The 12,891-nt window shown below is 42.6% G+C and overlaps 1 protein-coding gene across 1 annotated transcript in view; it reads left to right on the forward strand.

Annotated features, from left to right (window-relative positions):
• Window positions 1-12,891, forward strand: part of PPP2R1B (protein phosphatase 2 scaffold subunit Abeta) — a 37,535-nt gene that overhangs the window by 2,675 nt on the left and 21,969 nt on the right. The window contains exons 2-3 of the mRNA XM_018564032.1: window positions 11,182-11,272; window positions 12,282-12,382. Of these exons, the coding sequence (XP_018419534.1) occupies window positions 11,182-11,272; window positions 12,282-12,382 (192 nt within the window). The remainder of the gene's footprint in view (window positions 1-11,181; window positions 11,273-12,281; window positions 12,383-12,891) is intronic.

Consider the following 12,891-nt stretch of genomic DNA (forward strand, 5'->3'; position numbering starts at 1 on the left):
CCCCCCACATACACACGTAGATATGCGTCGGTATGCGCCTACGTGCGAAAACGACGATTGCGCCTATTTTGCCGCACATGTTACATATCGCCGCAAATGTCGGAGTGAGAGCAATAATTCTAGAGCCATCAATCACTGATAACGCTAAACTGATGAGCAGTAAAAGCATTTTAATTGTCGCGTATGGGCGTTTTTTGCGGGCGCACGCAATTTTAAGGCTTGACATGTTTGGTGTCTATTTACACGACGTGACCCCGACTTTTATGTTGTACTAAAAATATGGGTAAGAATAAATGTTTTATAACATAGGGAAACTTTTTTTTTTTTTACATTTAGGGTACTTTTTTCATTATAAAGTAAAAACAAATAACCCCCGTGGGGTCACAAAAGAAAGCTCTATCTGTCCCAAAATTTTTTAACATATATTGCAAGGCTATAGTCTGGTCATGCTGACTGGTGAAATTTGTGACTGACTGGTGAGACACCGCCAAATTTTTCAAGCCCTGCTCATAAGGGATGTATTTGGGCTGCCATTGCTGGTTCTCTTGTAAAAATCCTAGTTGCCTGGCAAGTGCAAATACATCCTAAACCATTTTTTACTTGTGGATGGAGTGGAGAGGGATAAGAACACCTGACAGGTTCTATTGCTGTGTCCCACTAGGGAGATTCACCCACTCTGTTTGTCCTGGTGAATGTTATTTCTGAGAGTGAAAGGTAACAAAAATCTCATTTGGGGTTGTCATCAGAACAAGAATAGATGTAGAGCCTCAGCTGCAGCTAACGATTATTTTCAACATCGATTAGTTAGCCGATTATGGAGTTCGATTAATCGGATATAAAATAAAATTAATTTTAAAAAATGGCTCCAGTGATGGGATTACTAGTTTGTATTGAGATTGTAGTCCATCACAGGAGCAAGCTTGGAGCGGTGGAGATAAAAAAGAAAAAAAAAAGTGTGGTGTGCAACATAGTGAAATGAAAAGTGTAAAATTATACAGAAATGAATGCAGAATGGCACCGGCTATAGAAGACTACAAAACCCAGCAATAGTACATTGTAGCTGGCGGTATTCGGCATTGTGCTGTATAATGTATTATTGCTGGGATTTGTAGTCCTCTATACAGCGCAATGCAGAATACCACCAGCTATAGAGGGATACAACAAATCTCAACAATAGTACGTTATACATACAGTGTATAATGTACTATTGCTGGGATTTGTAGTCCTCTGTATAATATACAGCACAATGTACCGTCGGCTATAGAGGAATACAAATCTCAGCAATACATTATAGAGCACCGGGGGGGGGAGTGCAGGCTTACCTGAGCAGCAACTTGCTTCTGAGATAGGGCCTGTCTATCAGCGATTGTCATCCCCCCACGCCTGCTCCTCCCTTACTTGTTCTCCCCGCGTCCCTGTGCCGATCGTAGATGTGGGAGGGCGGTGAGCGTGAGGTGGAGCGTGGGTGCTGGCGGGTCTGGCAGCGGCGGCCGTGAGGTGGGGAGGAAATGCGGCGTGTGGAGCCGTGGGGAGGAAATGCGGCGTGTGGAGCCGTGAACAGGGCCGACTAACCAGAAGCCGATTAATCGATGATTGAAAAAGTTTAACAACTTTTTCAATCATCGATTATGTTGATTAGTTGTTGCAGCCCTAAATAGATGGTACATCTTCCAATGAGTACACCAGTTCTGGTGACCAAGTGACCACCAGCAATTTCTGTCACTGTTTATAGGTCGGGAATTGAAGGGAAATCTCTCCAGTCTGACACAGATAGCAAAAACCTAACGCGTTATAACCCTCCCTTATGCTAACCAAAACTGAAGTAAGTACCAGAGTAACTCCCAGAGTAAGCAAGCTTTAAATGAGTGTCAGAGCTCCTTTTTTGTATACTGGCTTCAGATCAGCTACGTAGGCAGTATTATTATTATACAGGATTTATATAGCGCCAACAGCGCTTTACAATATAAGGAAGACATTACAGTTACAAGACAAGATGGTAAGGAGTACCCTGCCCGTGAGGGCTTACAATCTAAAAATTAAAGCCAAAGCATCAACATGACAACTAGGGCATTGATGAGGGTTCATTAGTAGCTTCTGCTATTGGGTGACAGCTTGCCAGCTAGTTACTATTCACCACCTGTGGACTGGTCACTGTATTAAAACAGCCAGTCCCCTAGCACATTTTTCCTGGAGTGCATACCTGTATGTCTCCCCATGATTGCGTCTGTGCGTGCGGCCACGGTCATTAAATAGCAGGACTTTTCACACAGAGCCAATCGGACCAGGTCTGTGTCCTGTGATTGGTTATCTCAGCGATCACATGGCAATGTTTACATTGCCAAGACCTCCCCTTCCTCTTATATCAGAGGCAGGGGAGAGTAAAGTGAGTCATCCCTCTGACTTGTATATTAACCCTTTTACCTCCTTTATCCTGCACATATATACATGAACCCCTTCATCTCCATCCTCCTCTGTGACCTGTACATTAACCCCTTCATCCCCTCCTCCCTCTGGCTATGTCCTATACATTTATTGTATCTTGTGCACTGAAAGGGGTGTAACATGCCAGTGCTGAAGTGGTTAACTTTCATATTCTATAGTTACTTTCCTGCTGCTCAAAGCTTTGATATGTCTCCCTTTCTCTGCCCTCTTGGTAGCGATTGCATTGCCCAGCAGTTTGGGCAGTGGATGGGGCAATTTCTGGTGACAGAATCTCCCATGTGATATATCTCTTAGAGCAGGGATGTCCAAACTCCAGCTGTGGTGGAACTACGAATCCCATGAGTCTTTGCAAGATTCTCTCAGCCACAGACATGACTCCCGGAGAGATGCTTCATGGGATTCGTAGTTCCACCAGAGCTGGAGGGCCACAGTTTGGACATCCTTGTCTTAGGGGGTGGCGTCTAAAGTGGACCTGAACTCAAAGTAGAAATTTGGTATGTTTTATAAGGAACATTCAAAAAATGTTCATTGTACCGGAGCAGGACCTTAAAATGTTACCCTTTTGTGTCTTGAATTCCTCCTAAAAAATAGGCAATATTTTAGGCAAAATTTAGGCAATATGTCAGGGGTTGTGTTGGAAAGGTCAAGGTAATGTTGTAAGAGTTTAGGCTCAGGGCAGGGGCCAAAACCATGATGCATGGTACTGTATTACTGCAGTGCATTGGTGTGAAGCATACCATAAAGTGATGGGGGTTAAAGAAGAACTCCAGATAATGAAAACGTTACCCTTGCAGTGGGGCTATGCCAGCACTGCAAGAGTAACTGCTTGTTTTGTCTGGGGGCCCAAACAAAGCCGTATTACTCACCTGATCCTCGGGCCTGTGGCAGTCAGTGCTCACCTCAGTGATCTTGAACAGTTTTGTGACCTCTGACGATGCCACTTCAAACCTGCATGCTTACTCTGTGGTCATTGACTGCTTGTGTTCCCAGGGAAATGGCAACTGAGAAGTTGGTAATGGCAGCACCCATATGTAAGACAGGTTCACTTAAAGGAGAACTATGTGGTAAGTGTTTTTCCCCATAGTTCTCCTAAGGGTAAAGGGAGGACATAAACTCGCGTCCTCCAGTGGCCCAAAGCTCAGTATATAGCGAGCTACAGACTCGCCTGATCATTTGTCTTACGGCAGTCAGTGCTCACCTCTCACCCTTCGCTCTGTCTATGGAATGTCCCTTGGCGTCTTGTTGCCTAGCGCAAGCCAGTGGACCTGCCTAAGACACGACGTCAGCGGTCCTTAGAATTGAGGATCAGGTGAGCCCCCTAGACAAAACAGGCACTTAACCTTTGCAGTGCAGGGGTTTTGGTATGCCTGGGGTTCTTTAAGTGTTGAGAAGGGGCTAAGGTGTTAAGGTATTATTTTAAGGCTCTGTACATTGGAAGACAATGTTTCACTTATGGACAGTATTTTAAGTAGTTTTTGGCACCAGAAATACTGTTGAGAATGAACAATGCTGGGCTGGGTCACTGAAAACAAATAGGCTAAGGGTGCCCACACACCTTGCGATAATCGCAGGAAATCCCGCTATCGCACGACTTTTAACTTACGAACATGTTCGAAAACCCACAGAGCATCGTACGATGTTCGGCGGGTGTGTAGCATGTTCGTAAGATAAAAGCCGGACGGGCCCGTGTGCGCAAGCGCACACTGCCCGTTCGGCATTGCGGTCATTGGAAGCCCGCCCCTCAGGGGGGTGCGGCTTGCGATCATCGCAAGTACGATCTGCCTATGCAAGATAGGCAGATCGTAAGTCTTGCGATGGTTGTAAGGTGTGTGTACCCAGCCTAACTCAAAGCTTTCAGGATAATTGAAGCTTTTGCTCTGATTTCACTAGCGTCCGGGTGTAGCCTCACACAACTTTTCAGAGAGGAAAGATGCCCTGCCTGGTGCTTTGACAAGTAATAGGTGAAATCAGTAACTAAGCCTCGGATTCCATCAAGACACGCATACTAAATCATAATGTCCAATCAATTTACCTTCATTTGTGTTTTATCTAGTCCACTTTGATCAGCCTCCTCTGTACATTTTAGAAAGCTCTTTGTGCTTTTGAATCGTGTATCTTTGGCACATCATGAATTTAAGTTTTGTTTTTGGGACATAAATATAACTGGTAAAGTAAGTGATATAAAAAAATGGATAAGTGATAAAAATAAGTTGTTTTTTTTTATTTCTTTTAAAAAGAAATAAACTCCTTGACGACAGTTCCCAAAAAGGCAGGCAGAGGATAATGGATTAGTTAATAGTATTGCTTTTGGTCTCCAGCTAATCTTTCCCCATTGCTGACTTGCCATGCCTTAATCCAAAATGTGGCTCTGTAAGGAGGTGGTGATCTTGGTACAGGCAGGGTTTTACTCCCTCAGAGCCTCCAGCAAGGAGAACAGTGAGCAGCACAGTACGGACATCACCAAATCTCACTCCAAATCTCCTGAGGCTGGCAGTCAGAGACAGCAATGTCTTGGATTCATACTGCAGATATAGAGAGTCTGTGGGCACAGGAGAGCCTAGGCACACTATAAATGCCACAAAGCACCTTGTTGTGTTTCAGCAGGAATTTAAGGCAAAGGGTAAATATTTTAAATGTTCCCTTAAACACGACAAATCTTCACTTCGAGTTTAGGTGTACCTTTTAAATCATCTCTTTGCCATGGTTTCTCTTATTGTTGATTATAAGGTTCCACCAGCCTCCTTTTGTATCTGCCTGTCTTTGGCTTGAGCAGCAGAATATATTATCATCACCAACTTGGACACAAGTCAAAGCAGCTCAGAAGCACTTAAAAGCATACTCTATTTGACTTGCTTCTGAGCTTGATGCACATGTGCATGAGCTCTTTCAGATTCCTGTAGACCTATACATGCCTAAGATGGTGCATTCAGAAGTAGTTGTACAGCACTGAGTTGGATATTTACAGTGTAAATGCGTTTGTCCTTTGCTCTGGTATCCTTTTTGTCCGCTCCTTGCTATGTTTATGTGTTGTGTAGTTTTATGTTCAACATTTTTTTTTTCAACTCGCTATGGCTTTATCGTATGAAAAGAACTTGATGTTGGCGAACAGAGTTCAACATACAAATAAAAAGAGTAACGTTCATTAAAACAAAGCTGACTTCTGCCCATAATTGAGGATCAGTACGATAGCCATTTGAGGAACGCAGAGAATGGAGCCATTTCAGATGAAGAGAAACTAATGAGCCATAAGAAATGAGTGTTATTACCCCTCCATGTAAAACATTATGTACAGCAATATATTTCAGCACTTACTGTTTGATGTCTACCTTGTATTTTGCAGCCTCTTGCTTCCTTTCAGAATTTCACTCCCGTAGATTCCATTTTTAGGGTGGCTCTACTGCCTGTGGGGTCCTCTGGAGCCCCACCATAGCCACCCCTACACATGCTGCTCCCCAGGAGTACAACAAGCTCTGGACAGAACGGCCAGTATAAACATACTACTACATTCTGATGAAGTAATCCCCCTAATAAGGGGAGAAATGCCTGAAGCTGACTATACCCTGTACAAAATTAATTCAGTGGTTCGGCACCCTTCTGTCCAGCAAATTTTGAGGCGCGCAGTGACGGCAGCCAGTTACCAGCTGTCTTTGTTCAGGTATTCTGACAGAGGCATACTAGCCGATGTCAGAGTTCAATGGCCCAGCGTGGATGGAGGAAACTGATAAACTTTCTTTTTTTTTTTTTTTTCAGCTTGCAGGTTGAACGGAAAAATATAACCATGTATGTCCAGCTTTCGTTAGAAGCTGCCCCCTTTGTAGTCGGGTAATCCGGCAATCGTACAATAATCGATTGGTGTATGGAAGGCGTACGACCGTTTCTACTGTACGGGCGCACGTTTTTTGTCTAACTAGCATGTTTGAAACCCCGCCGAGAATCGTACTATTGTCGGCGGGTTTGTGGCGTGCTCGGGAGACAAATGCCGAACCGGCCGGTGTGCGCAAGCGCACTGCCCGTTCAGCATTGCAGTCATCGGGAGCCTGCCCCCCCGGGGGCAGGCTTTCGATGATCGCAAGTACGATCTACCTGTCCAAGATGGGCAGATCGTACGAGCTTTTAATTAGCTTACTAAAAGTCTTGAAATGCTTGTAAGGTGTATGGGCACCTTTAAGTCTTCAGGCTTATTGGTTGCTTACTACTATAGTGCAGAACCCCTATTAGGCACATGCCCATTGGTTGGAGATGAAACGGATAATGTTCATGTATCTGGACTTTGGTTAGAGCATAGGAAAACAATATGCACCATTTCTTATGTTAGAAGAAGGAATCACATTTGTTTTGTGTTCTTGCCACGTTCGCAATTCTAATCCAACTGCATTTTCACTGACCGTGATATACTTGACCTTGTCCATGCAGTATGTGCAAAATATTAGAGCTGCAGCTAACGATTATTTTCAAAATCGATTAGTTAGCCGATTATTAAGTTCGGTTAATCGGATAAACTATTAGAGCTGCAGCTAACGCTTATTTTCAAAATCAATTAGTTAGCTGATTATTAAGTTCGATTAATCGGATAAACTATGAAATAAAGTTTAAAAAATGGCTCCAGTGATAGGACTACTAGTTTGTATTGAGGTTATAGTCCATCACAGGAGCAAGCTTGGACCGGCGGACGTAAAAAAGAAAAAAAGATAGTGTGGTGTGCAATATAGTGAAATGGAAAGTGTAAAATTATACAGCAATGAATGCAGAATGGCACTGGCTATAGAGGACTACAAAACCCAGCAAAACCACATTATACAGCACAATGCAGAATACCGCCAGCTATAGAGGAATACAACAAATCCCAGCAATAGTACATAATAGCTGGCGGCATTCTGCATTGCGCTGTATAATGTACTATTGCTGGGTTTTGTAGTCCTCTATAGCTGGTGGTATTTAGCATTGTACCACTTTATAATGTATTATTGCTGGGATTTGTTGTACTCTTCTACAGCTGGTGGTATTCAGCATTGTGCAAAAGCGCAGTTATATTTGAAGTGATACTTTCAAAGCCCATCTTCTTTTCCTATGTTTGGCAAGGCTGTCCTGTTCTAGCAGGGCATCATTGTATATTTTAGTTTCTTCTTGTTGCAGTCAGAATGAGCGGTCCTGTGATGACTTGTAAGAGAGCCAGCTACTCCCACTTACCAAATGAGTGTGTTCTTCTGCTTCCAGTACATGACTCGCTAGTTTCAGGAGATGTTCTCGGCTCTGCTTTGGAGTCGATGTTCCAAGTCTTTGGCTTTGTGATACAGACCAGTTTCTTTGGTATATTACTAGTTCGGGGGTGCCTCTGCTGGCAAATGGAAATGTATCATTTAGTTATAGATTGCTAGCATCAGATATGTGCTACTTAAAACCGATCTGAGGAAGTATGTTATTTCAAAGGAAATGGGATTGTTTGGTAATTTTATATTCAGTTGGGGAGATTATGTCTGTATAGCACAGGGTGCTTAGGACATAGTGATCCACACCAGTGGGGTGCCTGGTAAATTCTGGTATTAAAAGGATACATTTACAAAACAGTGATTCAGACTAGTATATAGTAATTGTTTGTACTCCTACTTTTATTGCAGTACTTGCCTTTTAATAAAATTCTTGATCACCTATCCTGTCTCTGGTAGCTTATCTACTGCACTCACACTATATGAGCCACATTAAATGATACTAGCAAGTGTGTGCCTGTTCCACAAGTGTCATAGGCACAGTTGTGAAGGGTGGTGCAGCCATGGTAGTGAAAAGGGATATGAGGTTGTGCATGCTTTGTGCAGGGTGAGAGATGGACCGGAGAGTGAGGTGGTAGGGTAGTAGTGGTGGTGCTGGTTTGTTGGTGAGACTGCGGTAAAGTGTGCACAGGCATATTGTGGAGAGGAAGGATAAAAGTGTGGTGGCGATGTGGGTGTTTGGCAGGCATAGAGTGTGAGTAGATGCATGCACATGTGAAGCTGTAGGAGGGGGTACAGGAACACAGGGGTGAGAGCATGGTGGTGCAGTTGTAGTTAAGGAGTTGCAGTTGTTTTGGTAGTAGAGAAGAGTGGAGCAGCCATGATGGGTGATAATAGAAGTGGGGTGCGGTTGGTGGTGAGAGAAGGGGGGTGCCGGTTTCTGGGAATGCAGCAATTGGTTGAGATTGCGTGGTGCCTCTATAGGTGGATTGATGAGAGATGAGGAGTAGGAGGGCATACACATGGTGGGGTGGGAGCATTCAAAACTGAGAGGTATGAGATGCTGGCACTCTGGTTAGACGAGGGGGTAGCATGCACAGATGCAGGAATGGTGGGTAAAGTGTGATGGGTGTTGAAAGAAAGGAGGATGTAGGTGTGCTGTATGGTAAGAGAAGGCATGATGGGTGGTAAGAAGTGTGGGCGCGGTGGTTGGTTAGCGTTGGGGTATCAGCATGCGTTGTTTTATTTAACGTGCAGCCTGTCTATCCTGGCTCATCAACCAATAACTGAGTTCTCCATTCCTCTTGGTGCCGGATTTAGACATCGCACTGGCACTATAACATTTCTCGCTGTCACCACTGACCTTCCTGGCTGTGCTCAGGTGATTTATCAATCGATTTTTGTTTTAGCTGGCTGGTGGTTGCAGAATTCCAGCTGAATCGGCCCAAATCTGAGTTGTGTATGGCCAGCTTCACTCTGTTGTATCTAACTTACTGCAGAGCAAAAGTGTTAATAGGCCCTTAAAACAGAAAAAAAAAGTGAAAAACCTATCCCCCGCTGTCCATACCCCAGATATTCTTGAAAAGGTACGGCCTCCAGCAGAATTTTCATATCTGACTCTTTGGGCATGCCTGATGCCTGCACCCCCTGCGCAAACTATGGTTTCATCCTCTGGCCATTATGTGACTGCTGTGTCCTGGAGTGACATAAGGGCCGGTGGATAAACGTAGTGTCACGGATAACGCAGGCATCCAACACCCTTGAAGTATGACTGCTGGAGCCTGTAACTCTTTAAAAGAACAGACGGCATACCTACTGCCATGGTGAATATTATTGCTGTTCTTTTACATGGTCCTACAACCAACACATTGCTTTCCTGTTGTCATCCTTGCATGTGTGCTTCTAATCTTGTCTCATTGGTTGCTGCAAATAGAATTCTTGAAGCCTGTTTTCTCTAAAAAGGTCCGTAGTTCGTGGTGGTAAATAACAATTCTAACAGTGCGGTTTAGATGTGCCCTAGAAGAAGAAGAATAGCTGGAATTTCGGATTTTTGAACCAGCAGCACATTTGACTGGTGACATGTCGATACAAGTACGAAAAGCCTGTGTGTGAGAATCATGCTTTGGTATGAGATAGAATGGGGTGGGTTTCAGTTTTACAGCCCACTGTGAGTAACAAGTACTTTGAAAATAGCCATACGCTGTGTTTTCCGGTTTTATTCAAGTGGAACTTTGTTCATTTGGATGGGTGTACATTTGGCCATCATTTAAAAAAAAAAAACCTTTCCATTTTGCAATACATAAACATTTCCCCCATATGTCTGTGAAGGTTCTCATTCATCCAGGTCATTTTCCCCATGTTTTGTCTCTTTAAAAATACTGCAAGGACAGAAAAAAGCCTGTCGATCTGTCAGAAAACCAGTGTTCCCCTAACTTCTGTAGTGAGTTGACAACATTGCCTCTGCTACAAAGAAATTGCACACATTGTTTACACTTGAGTTTGCCCCTGCTGGACTACATACCACTTCCCCTTTTTATTGATGATGATGATTGAGGATGATGATGATGATTGAGGATGATGATGATGATTGAGGATGATGATGATGATTGAGGATGATGATGATGATTGAGGATGATGATGATGATTGAGGATGATGATGATGATTGAGGATGATTGAGGATGATGATGATGATTGAGGATGATGATGATGATTGAGGATGATGATGATTGAGGATGATGATGATTGAGGATGATGATGATGATTGATGATGATTGAGGATGATGATGATGATGATTGATGATTGATGATTGAGGATGATGATTGAGGATGATGATGATTGATGAATGATGATGATTGAGGATGATGATGATGATTGAGGATGATGATGATGATTGAGGATGATGATGATTGAGGATGATGATGATTGAGGATGATGATGATGATGATTGAGGATGATGATGATGATTACACCCCTAAAGGAGAATTTAGGAAGGGCTGCCAACACTGCTTGTGATTGTAGGGTGGCAGGGGTAGACTTGTCCACTTACTACAGGAAGTTAGGAAGTCGCTTGGGTTCTGGCAGAAAAAACAGTATTTTTCTGTACTAGCAGTATTTTTTAAGAGGCACAAAAATGTACTTATTGCAGAGATGTACTAAGTTGTGTGTTTTTGTTTTAAATTTTATTAGTTGTTGTGATGGGTTTCCTTTAAAAATATATAGTGCTGTCTGGGGAAAATATGTAGGGGCTCATAGTGTGAAAAGACGAATCTGGGAATGGTTGCTTTTATTTTGTGCGAGTGTACAGTAAAGGTGGCCACACACATGACAAACTTGTGTAGATATCCTGTGTAGTGCAGTAACTGTCCTTTACTGGGAATGGAATGGGTTAATTTAGGACTGGTAAATCTAAAGGAGATCAGATTGTAATGGTATGGACAGAAGACATGATTGATATGCTGACACATGTACCTTTCTTTATGTCTGTTAGCATTTGTATTAATGTGTTGCTCAATTTTGCTATATTTCCCCCACAGCTCCGTCTCAACAGCATCAAGAAATTGTCTACTATAGCCTTGGCTCTTGGGGTGGAGAGAACTAGAACAGAACTGCTGCCATTTCTTACTGGTAAGTCTTTTTATATATCTCTAAGATGTCTAACATCGTCAAATTAAATTCAGGAACAGAAATGGGTTCCCTCCATACTGTTAGCACAAGGTTAAAAAAACAAAGTTGTCCAAAATTTCTTTTTGTATGCTGTAGCATTAACAGTACCCTTCACCGAACACAGTGCCCTGTTGATGTAACCTTCCCAGGATGCATCATTGGGCCCATTAGATCACTTATGCCAAAGAGAACCAGGAAGTAGAAAACAAGAAATTGTAAGCAAAATTAAAATCTGTTTAATGAATATAAGATTATTTCATATCAACATTCAGAGCTGCATGCTGATGTGAGTTTTAACCGAAGGGGGTAAAGATCTGGATGTGCATGGTAATCATTGTGGGTAAAGCACTCATTAGATGGTAATTCAACCAATGCAGAAACAAGATGTGGCCTTAAAAAGTGAATCTTGTAGATGGTTCAACTTTAATCCGAAATATAAAACCAGCAAAACAAAGCCAGCTCAATGCATTTTGGAGCAATCAGCAGAGGGCTCCCTCTTCAGGAGCTCTAGTTCTGACCCGGTAGGGGTCTATCGGAACGTACCAAAGAGTACTGCTTACACACTGATAGCCGCAGTCCACCTCTGCAGACTGCTGACAGGGGACAGGCTTTTCTACTGTGGCTGCTTTATGAACTAAACAAAGGGTAAGACTGATCACTCGGGGAAACCTTTAAACCAGTATTTCGTTTTATGGGGGTTTTTGTCATATTTTTATTTTATCTTTATTTATTTTTTGTTGAAGACCTGAAAAATAATGGGAAGAGGGGTAATACATTTTATGACGCTTGATATTCTATTCTATTCTATGTATGCTGATGGCAAATTGTACTTTCTAGAAGTCAGCACTGGAAATGTTTTGCTTATTAAAATCCTAAACCAATAACAGTGTATAAATCTTAGTTTATGACGGTGAAGCAAAATGGGTCCATGGTATTCTTGTATACATAGTGTGTATGTTTTCAATTCCAGACACTATATACGATGAAGATGAGGTACTTCTGGCCCTTGCTGAGCAGCTGGGAAGCTTTACTACTCTGGTTGGTGGACCTGAATTTGTCCACTGTCTTCTTGTAAGTAAAAAAAAAAAAAAAGCTTTGCTTCATCCTGTTCATACAGTTGTGTTTAAAGTGTGTTTCCACTTTTGTCTTTGTAGCCAACCTTTTGGAGCTTCTCTCTATAATTTAAGAGTGACCAGAAACTCTTTCTGTCCTCATAGAAAGATAAGGGAAACTCTGAGCTTCCACTTATCATACAATGCTTCTAGATCTTTTACCCTAAGGTAGGACAGACTTTGTTGAAATCTAGTTTACGACTAATGAGATCTGCCAGCACAGTACACACAGGGGTAATTGGGTTAAAATTACCTCCCCACCCCCCCTTGCATTCCAGAGGAAAATTCAGTTTAGAGAAACCTTGCTTTCCTGAAAGAACAATATCATGTAAGCCGCACCATTAAAATACCGTATTTATGTCGTGTGAATGAGAACATGTTACAAATGTGAGGTGTCATCCCAATTTAACTGCAAAAATGGAAGTACACTTTAAGCTTTAGCAGGTAGATATTTTGGCCTCATCTGAT

The sequence above is a fragment of the Nanorana parkeri genome, unplaced genomic scaffold, assembly GCF_000935625.1.
Source record: "Nanorana parkeri isolate BGI_ZX_2015 unplaced genomic scaffold, ASM93562v1 scaffold716, whole genome shotgun sequence".
Lineage (NCBI taxonomy): Eukaryota > Metazoa > Chordata > Amphibia > Anura > Dicroglossidae > Nanorana > Nanorana parkeri.